The sequence below is a fragment of the Maylandia zebra genome, linkage group LG1, assembly GCF_041146795.1.
Source record: "Maylandia zebra isolate NMK-2024a linkage group LG1, Mzebra_GT3a, whole genome shotgun sequence".
Classification (NCBI taxonomy): domain Eukaryota; kingdom Metazoa; phylum Chordata; class Actinopteri; order Cichliformes; family Cichlidae; genus Maylandia; species Maylandia zebra.
The window spans coordinates 41,821,278-41,834,770 of NC_135167.1; the positions used below are offsets into that span (position 1 = coordinate 41,821,278).

A 13,493-nucleotide genomic window follows, 5' to 3' on the forward strand; every position below is an offset into this window, starting at 1 on the left:
ATGGCTTTGTCCGAATTACATGATGTGCTGAGCTCGCTTCAAAACAAGGACCCGGGCGCAGCCCTCATTGTAGCAGGAGACTTTAACAAAGCGAACCTCAGACAAGTCATGCCAAACTTTTACCAGCATGTCTCGTGTCCAACGAGAGGGGATCGGATTTTGGATCACTGCTACACGCCATACAAGCAGGGCTACAAAGCTGTCTCACACCCGGCTTTTGGGAAGTCTGACCACAACGCCATCTTCCTCATTCCCCAGTATAAACAAAGCATACGGAGGGAAGACGTGACCACGAAGGAAGTAAAACGGTGGACTGCCCAGTCAGAAGCTACGCTACAGGACGCACTCAACGACGTAGACTGGGACATGTTCAGAGCATGCGTAGTCGACATCAACGAGTTTACGGAAGTAGCAGTATGCTTCGTCAATATGCTAGCGGAGGAGATTATCCCCACTGCGAGAGTCACCACATTCCCAAACCAGAAACCGTGGATGGACAGATCGATCCGCACTGCAGTAAACGCCAGGACCGCCTCCTACAATGCGGGTCTCGCCACTGGCGATATGAGCGCCTACAAAGCGGCCTCATACGGCGTGCGGCGCGCGGTGAGAGATGCCAAACGCCGGTACCGGGAACGTGTGGAGTCCCGCTTCCACCAGGGCGACACACGGAGTATGTGGCACGGACTACGCACCATTACGGACTACAAAGCCAGGGACACTGCGCCGATCAACACCGACTCTGCATTCACCAACGAGCTGAATCGGTTCTACGCCCGTTTCGAGGTTAGCCAGGCGGCTAATGCTATCTACCGCCTGACTACCGAGGACAGTGACGTCATCAGCGAGAGACCGGTGACCAGCATCGCGGAGCATGACGTCCGAGCGGCACTGAGGAGAGTGAACACAAGGAAAGCGGCGGGGCCAGACGGCATCACCGGCCGTCTGCTGCGCTGCTGTGCTGACCAGCTAGCAGGTGTGTTCACTTACATCTTCAACGAGTCCCTGGCGAAGTCTGTGGTCCCCACATGCTTCAAAAGATCCACCATCATCCCTGTGCCCAAGCACAGCAAACCCTCATCCCTGAACGATTACCGGCCAGTTACACTGACCTCGGTAGTAATGAAGGTGTTTGAGAGGCTGCTGAAGAACATCATCTCCTCCTCCATCCCAGACACCACAGATCCGCTGCAGTTCGCCGACAGATCCAACAGATCCACAGAGGATGCCATCGCCCACGTTCTACACACCACTCTCAGCCACGTGGACAAGAAACAGGGTAACTATGTGTGAATGCTGTTTGTTGATTACAGTTCAGCGTTTAACACAATAGTGCCCTGCAGACTGTTCACAAAGCTGAGGGATCTGGGACTTAACAGCCGTCTGTGTGCATGGGTGTTGGACTTCCTCACTGGCGGAACTCAGGTGGTGAGGGTGGGCAGGTGCTTCTCCAACAGCATCACCATCAACACAGGAGCACCTCAGGGATGTGTCCTCTCGCCACTGCTCTACTCCCTCTACACTTCAGACTGTGTGGCCACCCATGGCTCCAACACCATTGTGAAGTTTGCTGACGACACAGTGGTGTTGGGTGCCATCTCCAACAACGATGAGGCGGCCTACATGGATGAAGTGAAGAATCTGGCATCGTGGTGCCAGGACAACCACCTCCAGCTGAACGTCAGCAAGACCAAGGAGCTGGTGGTGGACTTCAGAAGGGGTCAGCACAGAGACTACAAGCCCATTATCATCAATGGAGCTCCAGTGGAGAGGGTGCAGTCCTTCAAGTATCTTGGTGTCCACATCTCCTCAGACCTGACATGGGCTGCCCACATTCAGGTCCAGACCAAAAAGGCTAGGCAGCGCCTGTACCACCAAGACAACTGAGGAAGTTCAGGGTCTCTCCAAAGATCCTCAGGATTTTCTATACAGGCGCTGTGGAGAGCATCCTCACACAGAACATGACATCGTGGTTTGGGAACAGCTGTGTGAAGGACCAAAAAGCCCTCCAGAGAGTGATCCGTACAGCAGAACGCTGCTGCAGGATTGCTCTCCCCCCGCTTCAGGACACCTACACCAGGAGATGCCGGACTAGAGCAGCGCAGATACTGAAGGACCCGTCCCATCCTGGCAACAAACTGTTCCAACTTCTGCAATCTGGTAGAAGGTTCCGCATCTTCTGGGCAAGGACAGAGAGACTCAAGAGGAGCTTCTATCCCCAAGCCATCCGTGCCCTAAACACACACACCCGCCCTCTCACATCATCTATAATTGACTGAGACAGGACTCTTCCAGACACTAAACCAAGGCACAATGTACATTTCAATTCCTTTAATTTTAAATATGTTTATATTGTCTATCCTGTAAAATAGTCAGATATCTATTCATATTAATGTACAGAATTCACCTGCTTGCTGCTACTACTGCACATTCACCCGAAACTCTGGCTGATTGGGACCCACACCCAGTTTCACACCTTGGCTCAGGCGATTAGAGGATCATCAGGGGTCCTTTTGTCCCTCTGTGGGGGGAAACTCCCACCGGGTTTATATCTGGGACTCTCCACCATTTGAGCTTAGAACTGAAGAAGCTTCTCGGATGAGAGGTGAAACGTCTTCAAGCAACTTAAAGAAGTCCAGACACTTTTCTTTGCAAGCTCCTTTGACTACGATGACCTGGATGACTGAGAACCTTCACTGGGTGCAGTTCCCCCCTCCAGGGGCAAGGGTACCTAGACCCGGTTTGTAGAGTACGCTTGGGGAGTGTGATCGTGTGTACAGCGTCTCTTTATGTCTGTCTCCACGTTGGTTGAGTGTGGAGTAAGTGCATATGAGAGCATGAGGGTGGGAATGGATGTTTGTGTCTGTGTGTGCCTGTATGTCTGTGTCTATATGTCAGGTTGGGTGTCAGGCGCCACCTCTCTGGGGACATCTCAGGCCCTCCAAGGTTTGGAGGCCTATCTCCCCCCACCACCACTTCCCCTGCCAGTGGCGGACCCCCTCAGACATCGGTGCGTTGGTGGTTCTTTGTGTCCGGGGATGGGCGTCCAGGTACACACCGGCTCACTCCTTGGCGGCCGCTTATCGGGGCCTGGAGCCTGGGGCTCGCTCGGGCCACTTCGGAGGTGGGGTGCCCCCGGCCTCTCGGCCTGGGGCTCGGTCACTCAGGCACGGCTGGCTGCCGGCGGAGCTCACGGGCGCGTCACTGCAACTCCCCCTGGCTTCTGCTCCGCGGCTGCTGAGTGAGCCCTCATCTGGGACTCTCCTCAGCTCTTTCTGGGACAGTGGCGCGGCTGCCCCTCTGTTGGTCTTCCTTGGTCTCTTGTGTTCTGGGGGCCTCTGGATGTCTGGAGTTTTGATCTCCTCCATACCTGCTTCATGCCCTGGAGGACGGGGCTGTGGCCCCCCCACACCCTCTAGCAGATTATTACATGAAGGAACCTTTTTTAAAAATAAACAAGCGTCCATGCTCACAGGTGTACACACGGGTGATCACACCCACAAACTACACCCTTTTTGGCTCCTACCTCAAAGCACACTGTGTTCTGTTGATCTTATGTGCTGCACAATAATGTTTAACATTTAGTATTTACTGTCATATTCCCATATATCATTGTGATGTTGTTTATTCTATTACTCTTGTTCTCTTCTGCTTGCTTTCTTTTTTCTTTCTCAGCAGGTGATCCAGGTGATTGATATATGCATTTTTTTTCTCTGCCCGTTCTGTTGGTTTTTGTCTTTTGCCCTTCTCCCCCGTCCCTCTTCTCAGCTGTTTCTCTTTCCCTCTTTCTTTCTCCCCTTCTTTCCCCCAGTCAAGTCTGTCCCGTATTCAGTAAGTGAAAATAAAATGAACAATAAAAGGTGAATCAAATGGACCATTACAGTAAGGCTGGGATGGTCAATTTGGTAAACTAAATCCGTTGGGCATCTTTCTTTGCCTTTAGACAACAATTCTGATGCAAAAGAGCCAAACGGGACAGGCAAAAAAAACAAAAAAACAAAAAACAAAAAAGAGAACCTTCACAGACATTATCTGAAATATTTACTTTTTCTAAGACTTTGTGATCTTTTGAAATTGTGATGCCCAAATATTTTACCTCCTTCTTCACCTCTATATCGTACAGTAATTGTGAATTACACTCCTTTAACGCCAATAGTTCACATTTATTTAAATTTAACTTTAAGCCTGAAGCTTTTGAGAATGTAGTGATTATTTGTTTTACCAGGGGAATCTGATGTTCATTTTTTAAGAGTAGTGTCATCCGCAAGTTGACTAATTATTAAAAAATTATCCATAATCTCAATTCCGGCAACGCTGCTGTTTTTAATTAGAATTGCGAACATCTCCACAACCATTATGAACAACAACGGAGAGCTTCCACACCCTTGCCTGATTCCTCTTTTGACGCTAAATCTTTTACCAGTGCCATAGCCTAACGACACAGAGCTGTTTATATCATTATATATTAAAAACCCACTTATTCAATCTTCCCTTTCCCTCTAGTTAATATTTCTTTTATGATTTCATATTATGCACTTTTATACTCATTTAAATTCTTGTTTGCTCTGTACCTGTTGCTTTCCTATGTATCAGTGACAGTTATCTGCTTGCATACTTAGTACTTGCTTTGGTCCTATTTCTATTATCCTCCTCCTATTCTCTATCTTACTTGTTATTATTATTATTATTATTATTATTATTATACAGTATATCTATTATCTTCCTAAATTTATCCCCAAATCCAAATAGAGTTAGTGTTTCTAAAATAAAAGGATGTTCTACTGAATCGAAAGCTTTATAAAAGTCCAAGAAAAGAATAAAACTGTCATCACTAATTAGATCATTGTAGTCCAGTAAGTCTAAAACCAATATGATATTATTATGAATGTTCCTGTCTTTCAAAAACCCTGATTGTGTCTCACTAATTAAACTTGAAACCCCTTGCTTAAGCCTTGTTGCAACTGAGCTAGAGAAAATTTTGTAATCTGTATTTAATAAAGTTATGGGCCTTAAGTTATCCAATTGTCGTTTATCTTTGTTTGGTTTGGTAATTAATGTAATTAATCCTTGTTTCATGCTAGACATCAATTCTCCCTTTTCAATACTGGCCAGTACAGCTTTGAATAAAATTTCTCTTAAGTCTTCCCCAAAAAATTGGAAGAAATTAACTGTAAGCCCATCTGGACCAGGGGATTTATTAAGTGCCATTTTCTTAACAGATGCATCTAACTCTTCAATTCTGAAGTCAGATTCACAAAATTCCTGAAACGATTCATCAATTTTAGGGATCAAATTATCTATTTGATCAAAAAAGACATCACAATCTGTATAAATTGGAACAGAATGTATAAATTTCATTCTCCAAAATTTTAGGGTCGTCACATTCAATGCCATCAATTAACAGAGAAGATATAAAATTTCTTTTCTGTCTGCTCTTTTCTAAATTAAAAAAATATGAGGAATTTCTTTCCCCCTCCTCAATCCACTTGGCCCGTGAACGCACAAAAGCTCCTTCTGCTTTATTTAGGTAGAGCTGATCTAATTTAGTTTGCAACTCCATAAGTTTACTCCTTTCTTGGATATTTAGATCATCTTTACTACAGCAATAAGTAATTTCTTGGAATAATTTACATTCATATTCTCTTTGCTTTTGACTTGTGTTTTTACTGAATTGAATACTAAATTCTCTAATTTTGAATTTAATGAATTCCCATTTATTGATATATCCTACAATTAGATGATCAGCCATAATATCTTTTATAATTTTTTTGACTATGTTGCAGTAGTCTTCATTTTGTAAAAGTTTGGCATTGAACTTCCAATAACTTCTTTTATTTGATTGTCTAATTTCCGATTCTAAGCACAGTTCAATAAAGCAATGATCTGAAAGAGGTGCATTTGACATCAACAGTGTGGTTAAGAATGATGTCACTTCCTAGCCAATAGTCTATTCTAGACTTACAAGCTCCATTTGGTTTAAACCAGGAAAAGCTCTTAATTCCTGGATTTCTTACTCTCCAAATATCTGTCAAATTGTTGTTTATCAAAAAATCTATAATTAGGTTATTTTTTGTGGTCTACCTGTCCTTGGGGGCCATCTATCAGTCCATTCATCAGGAGTCATATTCCAATCACCACCCATTAAAATGTATTCTGTAGGGTATCGATCTTTAAGTTCAAAAATATTTGAAGTTATATCTTCTAACATAATTTTATTCTGACTTTCATTGTTATATCCATAAACATTGACTAAAATGAAAAACAAACTTTCAACTCTCATTGCAGCAATCAACCAATGACCATTCAAGTCAGTTCGTTGTATTACAAGATCCCCAGGAAAGTTATTGAATAAAATCGCTACACCCCCCGACCTCGTTGAGCCATGGCTGAACAGGATTTTGCTACCCCATTGGTTTGACCAAAAAGATACATCACTATCAGATAAATGAGTCTGTTGTAGAAAAATACAGTTTGATTTTTTACCTCTGCAGTACAAAAATAAGGCTTTTCTTTTAACAGATTCTCTTAAACCCCTAACATTTAAAGAACCAAAACAAATGTTAACATTCAACATGAACTATAGACAGAATATCACTCACCACGTGAGAAAAAGAAGAAAAAAAAAAGTACTAAATGCTGAGCTCCTCAGACCGCGAACAAGTTTCCACTATTTCAGTTTTTGTCATTTTTAGTTCTCCTGTCTTTCCTCAACTTTGCGTCCATCAATGAAGGCATGTGGACCACGACAGTAGGCTCGTTTACCCGCACGTCTTGCTTCCTCCACCAGAGGCCATAGGCGCTGTCGATCTTGTATGTCCTCCTGCGGCAACATCTCTGCGAAGCTGATGCCTTCTTGCTTGCAGGTTGAAGAGTCTTTGGTGCGCCTCCACAATTCTTCTTTAATTCGCCTCTGTGTGAATAGAATAATGATGTTTCTGTTTCTGCCATCAACTCGTTTCCCTAAGCGGTGGACAATATCAACGGCCTCTTCTAAGTCCGAGTCAGGGGCAATCTTCTGAAGCGTTTGCAAAACCTTCACTCTAATGTTTTCATCTTTGTCTTCCTTCACCCCTTTCAGCTTTAAGCACCACCTCATTCAGTAGCGCTCTTGTTCCCTCACTCTTCTTTTCAAGTCTTCATTTTCTTTAAGCAGCTGTTCATTCGCATTTGCCAGTTTAACAACTTTCAGTTTGCAATCGACTATCTCTGCAGCATTAAACTCTACAGCCTTAATCAAGCTGGCAACCATAGCTGCACTTTGTCTGTTTTGTTCCTTGATATCTTCCAGTTGTACTTCAAATTTCTTCTTCCCAGAATGGCTTCAAAAATAGTTTTATTGGAGATATCATCTTCCTTCTCTGAAGATTTTGTTCTCTTCTCCTCTGGCGGTTGTTTTGATGGAGTTGGCGGCGCCGAGTCTGCTCCCCGTTCTCGCTTGTTTAGGCCCACGTTGGCAGCTTCAGTGCTAGCATAGCCATGGTCACTGACTTTAGCATGCGAAGACGTCTTAGCATTGGGGTTTGACGACACAAATTGCAGCTTTGCATTCTTAATAACCTTTTGGGCATCCATAGTTATAGTTCGAGTGGAAGGAGAATAAAGTTACTTAGCAAATTTTGCGGTCTTTCGGAGCTCCTGAAAAAACACAACTGTTCAAGCTGCCATCTAGATGGCACTGTCCTCTACAGGCATCTGGATAATTTAGTCACAACACTGGAGGGTAAAATAAATACTACATAAGAGGCCATGTTAGTGAACGCTGGGAAAGAAGACTGTAGTAAAAGTGATGATGGTTTTCTTTCACCTTGGTGCACCTAAGGCATGATTCAACCTGTTCAGTCATTCCAGTATGCAGGGATCATTTAGATGTTAGTACACTGTGACTGCATGAAATCCCTTTTTCTAATAACCAAATTCTATCCCTCCTTTATCAAACATACATTTCAGCTCTTACACAGAATAACAGGGCTGCTTCTGCGCCACACAACCACTGAGTGACGTCTGTCCTTCAGATGCCCTGTTAGCTGCTGCTTTTTACATGGATGTTACTGGCAGCAGGTCTGTAGTTTTCTAAATCAGAACGATGTTCAATGCTCCTCTGATTCTCCTGTCTTTAAAAACTCCCTCATCTGAACACAGAGCACTGAAGCGCTTTCTGAGAATCTGGTACCTGCAGAGGAGGTGTGACCACAATCAAGATCCACCCCCCAAAATCCTTCAGCAGCTTTGATCAAGAGGCTGAAATCAGACGTGTAGAAGATTTTGTACAATATAAAACAAAATGTCTTACCCTTTCATAGTTGTGAGTGAATGACCAGTCGGGGGTACTGGTGTTCAAGTAAGAGCTACCATAATAATGATAAGCATAATGTGGCCAAAAGGCTTCCAGGATGTAGATGATGATGGCAGCAGCTGAAGTAACTGCAGCAATAATATTGGCTCCCAGAGCGCCTCTCACCTGCAGAGCACAAAACGGGTCAGCACACCTGGAAAACCTGGCAGCACCTGAAAGGCAGATTAAACCTGTAGAAACTGCAGCTCACCAGAGTCACGGGACAGTGTGGAGACTAGTTTTAGAACAGATGTTAGAGAATATTTAATCCTGAAAAAAGTACATTTAACCACTTTATTTAACATTGATTATAGACCTGTGTCCTAATGATGGGACAGCTTTCCTTTCTGCTTCACATTAACTTTATAAATACAGAAATGGAGCTCTTTTCCAACCTGACTAAACAGAACTTTTAATCGTTTTCCTCTCAGTCACACTTTGATGCTGTCAGTCTGCTAATATTGTACTTTCATCTGACTGGTGACCTGCCCGTGGTATACTCCATCTCTCACCCTATGAGAGCTGGCAAGGGCACAGCCTTGACTCTGAATTAGAGAAACGAGTTTGAAGCCTAATCTTGAAAGTAGAGATAGTGTCTGTCTCCTGAATCCAAACTGGAAGCTGGTTCCACAGAAGAGGGGCCTGAAAACTGAAGGCTCTGCCTCCCATTCTACTTTTAAATACTCTAGGAACAACAAGTAGGCCTGCAGAGCGAGAGCGAAGTGCTCTAATAGGGTGATATGGTACTACAAGGTCATTAAGATAAGATGGGGCCTGATTATTTAAGACCTTGTATGTGAGGAGCAGGATTTTGAATCCTGGATTTAACAGGAAGCCAATGAAGGGAAGCCAAAACAGGAGAAATCTGCTCTCTCTTTCTAGTCCCTGTCAGGACTCTTGCAGCAGCATTTTGGATTAACTGAAGGCTTTTAATGAGTTCTTTCCACACAAAGAGCAGGTCATAGTTTGGTTTCCCATCACTGTACCATCAAAGACCAGAGGTTTATCCACAATGCTCATATGAAAAAAGAAAAAAAAGGTGCTTGCCAACTGTAGCTACAAGATGAAAGTAATGTAAAGGAAGGATCCACATATTAATGGATATTAATTGACAGATGAAGTGCTGTATGACAGCACTGTGTGAGATGAAAAGAGAGAGATCACTTTACTTTGGTAAAGGTACTGTGCTGTCAGTAGATCTATTCATGTTTCTGTATCTTTCATGTGAATATACTTATAGCTGGACTTTATAACCTGGATTTATTTGTCCAGTTAATAACATGAGCTAGATAACAGAAAGCTATGCTGCTATGTTGGATATTTTTAGACTCACCAGACAACAATTAAGGGATTTCCCAGCCGATACAGTCACAGATCCAGCTAAGACAAACTGCAAGAGACCACAAACAGGGTGCCATGTTAGCACAGATAGGTGGTGCCTAACGCTACCTTACATGTCCCAGTTTAACTAATTGGTGTGTGTTATCTGGCTTCATGGACAGATAGAGCTGGGTGTCATTTGCATAGCAGTGTAAATGTATGCTATGTCTTCTAATGATGCTGCCTAAGGGAAGCATGTATAATGTGAACAGAATTGGTCCTAGCACTGAACCCTGTGGAACTCCATAATTTATATATATATAATTACTTTCAGAAAGACATCTACTTTGATAAAGTCTACTCTCCACTGCTGTGTAATCAATTATTGTAAATGTAAATGTTATCAGGAAATGATCAGACAGGAGAGGGTTTTCAGGAAACACTGTTAAATGTTCAGTTTCTATGCCATATGTTAAAACAAGATCTAGAGTGTGATTAAAGTGGTGGGTGGGTTCTTTTACATTTTGAGAGAAGCCAATTGATTCTAATAACAGATTAAATGCCATGTTGAGGCTGTCATTTTTAGCATCTACATGGATGTTAAAATCACCCACAATAATTATTTTATCTGAGCTGAGAACTAAATCAGATATAAAGTCTGAGAAATCAGACAGAAACTCTGTGTAAGGCCCAGGTGGACGATAGATGATAACAAGTAAGACTGGTTTCTGAGTTTCACAGCTGGGGTGGACGAGGCGAAGCATCAGGCTTTCAAATGAATTAAAAGTCTGTCTGGGTCTTTGGTTGATTAATAGGCTGGTGTGAAAAATTGCTGCCACACCTCCCCCTCGGCCTGTGCTTCGAGGTTTCTGGTAGTTAGAATGACTCGGGGGTGTTGATTCATTTAAACTAACATAATCATCCTGCTGCAACCAGGTTTCTGTAAGGCAGAGTAAATCAATTTGTTGATCAATTATTAAGTCATGTACTAACAGAGACTTGGAGGAGAGAGACCTAATATTTAATCATCCACATTTCACTGTTTTACTCTTTGGTTCAGATGTGGATACTGTATTGTTCTTTCTTTGTGATTGTTTATGTTTAAGTTGTTTGTTGCTGGTTTTTAGTTTGTTTTTTTGTCTTTTTGGGAGCTGACACAGTCTCTATGGAGATGGGTTTTTGGGGGGGTAGCAGGAGGAGAGAAGCTGCAAAGAGGCGTGTAAAACTGCAACTCTGCTTCCTGGTCCCAACTCTGGATAGGCATATTTAAAGTAAATCTCACTGCAATGAATGAGCTTTAATGGTGATACTCGGGAATTGAATAATACAAAATACAAAAACTCAAGCAAGGAAGGAACTAGGAAACTCAGAAACTACAGGGGAAACATGGACAACAGGGGGGGGGGAGTGCATGCAGGATGAGGGAACACATGATAAAGAAGAGAGGGAGACTAAGCATTATACATGGACAGCTACAGAGGGAGAGGAAACAGGTGGGAGCACAGCTGACACTGATCATAGTGAAGGAGACAAGGGCTGTGTCCCAATTCAGCGACCATACAGTAGTCTGCGAAGTGTGGGTACTACGAACTGCGAGAAGTGCCGAAGTGAGAGGCTTGTGAAATGGGACGGTCTGGCCTTTGTCGCGCTGCTCAGGTTGCCTAGCAACCATGATACTAACCGCGAGAAACGTTTCATACAGCCTTGTGTGACAGAAATGAAGGAGAAAAATGTCTTTTGTTCTTTCATTTTTTTATGAGATCATTTTGATTAGCTGAGTATCTGAGGCTGAGACCACGGGACTGTAAAAATGATTGTTGGGCTTCATTTCTGTGCTGAACAGTCATTTAAGATTAGCTAGTAAATAACAATTAGCTGATGTTGTTCATGAGACTAAAGTCATCTCACTTTGGTAATGTAAATATAATATGGCCAGTATTATATTTAGTATTAGATTATTATGATATAGTACAGCAGTGAGCTTCAGTAAAGGTTTCTGAATATTAAACTTGTTTCTGGCTTTCATAGTTTGGGAGAAGTTGTGGAGGAAGTATTTTTGCATTTGGCACCTTGCACCGGGCGCTTGGGAATCCACTGCTGTGTATGTCACCTTTGCTCTTGTAAAAAAATTCATTGCTTAATGAACATGGGATGAGGGAGAACACAGAAAATGAACGATGAGACTGAGAGAAGATGAGACAGAGGGAGAAAAACTAGACACAAAAACACAGAGGGACAGAAGGTTACCAAAATATAACAGGAAAACTCAAGCACTGAGACAGGGAGTTAAAGATGCAAAGATCAAAGTGGTAAATCATGAGGACGACTGCACATGGAAGACGGAGTAGGAAGAGAATGCTCCAGAGAGCTAACCAACCATTTCCAAAAACCAAAACAATCATGAATTAACAGGGTACCAGTACCATGACAGATTAGGGGTTGCCTGATTGTGGCGGGGGGTTGTCTTGGATATTATAAGGTGTTTACCTCACAGTATAAAGCAGCTTGAAGCAAATTAACACACATGCTGGAGTAATTTTTGAAGTTTGCTCAGAGGTAACAACAGAAGCGCTGGACTATTTGTCTGACCTTTAGCAGCTTTATTCACCCTTCAGGGCCCTTCAATCAAGTGATCATTTGCTTACCTTACACACGTCTAGAATGGTTCATAGAGGGGATCAGGCATTTGTGGTGTGGCGCCGAAAATGTGGAATGATCTACCTCTCCACATTAGAAAAGCAACTGTCACTCTTTTTAAATCCCATCTTATGACATATTTTTTCTCTTTGGCTTTCTATACTGCATGAGAGTTACCATTTTTTTATTCGAATGTTCTTACCTGTTTGATGATGTTAATGTCATTGTTTAATTATTCTGTTGTACAGCACTTTGGTGAACTCTGTGTTGTTTTAAATGCGCTTTATAAATAAATGAAATGAAATCTGTTTGTTCATGCAAAAACACTGAAATTAGTTCAGAAATTTCAACAGGAGGGAAGAAGTCCTGTTTAGCCGATTTCCCACGATGTTGTTTAGTATCCGTTCTTAAAGGTGATGCATTTTCTGTGTTTGGTAGTGAGTTTGGTCATAAAACCTCAGAATTGTAAAGTGACAGCAGAGAAAAGACCAACAGAGTCTCAGCACACTTACAGACAGAGATCCCCACAAGAAGACACCGCTATAAATCTCCAAATCAGAGTGTGGAAGCACGATGATCCCAAACAGGAGGAGCAGCAGGCCAACCATGATCTGCACCGTCTGTGGGTACAACCGTACGCACCACACAGATGCTTTACTGCAAACACTGTGTACTATTACTGTGATTCTGAGCAGTTACAGAGTCTCACCCCCAGGGCCTCCGGTCGTCCTTGGCTGAACTTGGTCTTCTGTGGAGTGTTTTGTGGCTCAGTAGCGGGGATCACGTGGGTGACCACGAAGACGCTGCCCACCGTCCCTGCTGCAGATGTAGATGCTGACATGTTTGAGCTGAAGTGATAGAAGCTGCTGTGGGCTGCTGCTTTGTATTTGAGCTCACAGCTAATGATTAAATCCGGACTGCTTCCTGCTTCCTCCTCAATTCCCCTTCACGAAAACACAGCATGTGTTTTCATGAGAAGGAGGAAATTTAGCCCTGAAAAATTAAGCTGACTTTGACCTTCATGCTTCAGCTCCCTGCAAAAATTCATCTTCCTCTTTTTGGTCTGGCTGCTGTTAAACTTTTCTAGTTAATGACTTATAGCCCTCCTGCTGTGAGCACCATAATGGATGAACCATGAGATCTTGTATTTATCCACAAAGCACATATAGACCAGATGGGCCAGTTCCTTTTCAGACTCTTCTTA

At 43.1% G+C, this 13,493-nt stretch overlaps 1 protein-coding gene across 1 annotated transcript in view; it reads right to left on the reverse strand.

Annotated features, from left to right (window-relative positions):
• Window positions 1–13,280, reverse strand: part of LOC101477636 (membrane-spanning 4-domains subfamily A member 15) — a 28,376-nt gene extending 15,096 nt beyond the window's left edge. Inside the window, exons 1-4 of the mRNA XM_024800302.2 lie at window positions 12,999–13,280; window positions 12,802–12,909; window positions 9,666–9,722; window positions 8,291–8,458 (exon numbers count right to left, since the gene is read on the reverse strand). Coding sequence (XP_024656070.2) covers window positions 8,291–8,458; window positions 9,666–9,722; window positions 12,802–12,909; window positions 12,999–13,130 — 465 coding nt within the window. The 5' untranslated portion in view covers window positions 13,131–13,280. The remainder of the gene's footprint in view (window positions 1–8,290; window positions 8,459–9,665; window positions 9,723–12,801; window positions 12,910–12,998) is intronic.
• Between the last annotated feature and the right edge of the window lie 213 nt (window positions 13,281–13,493).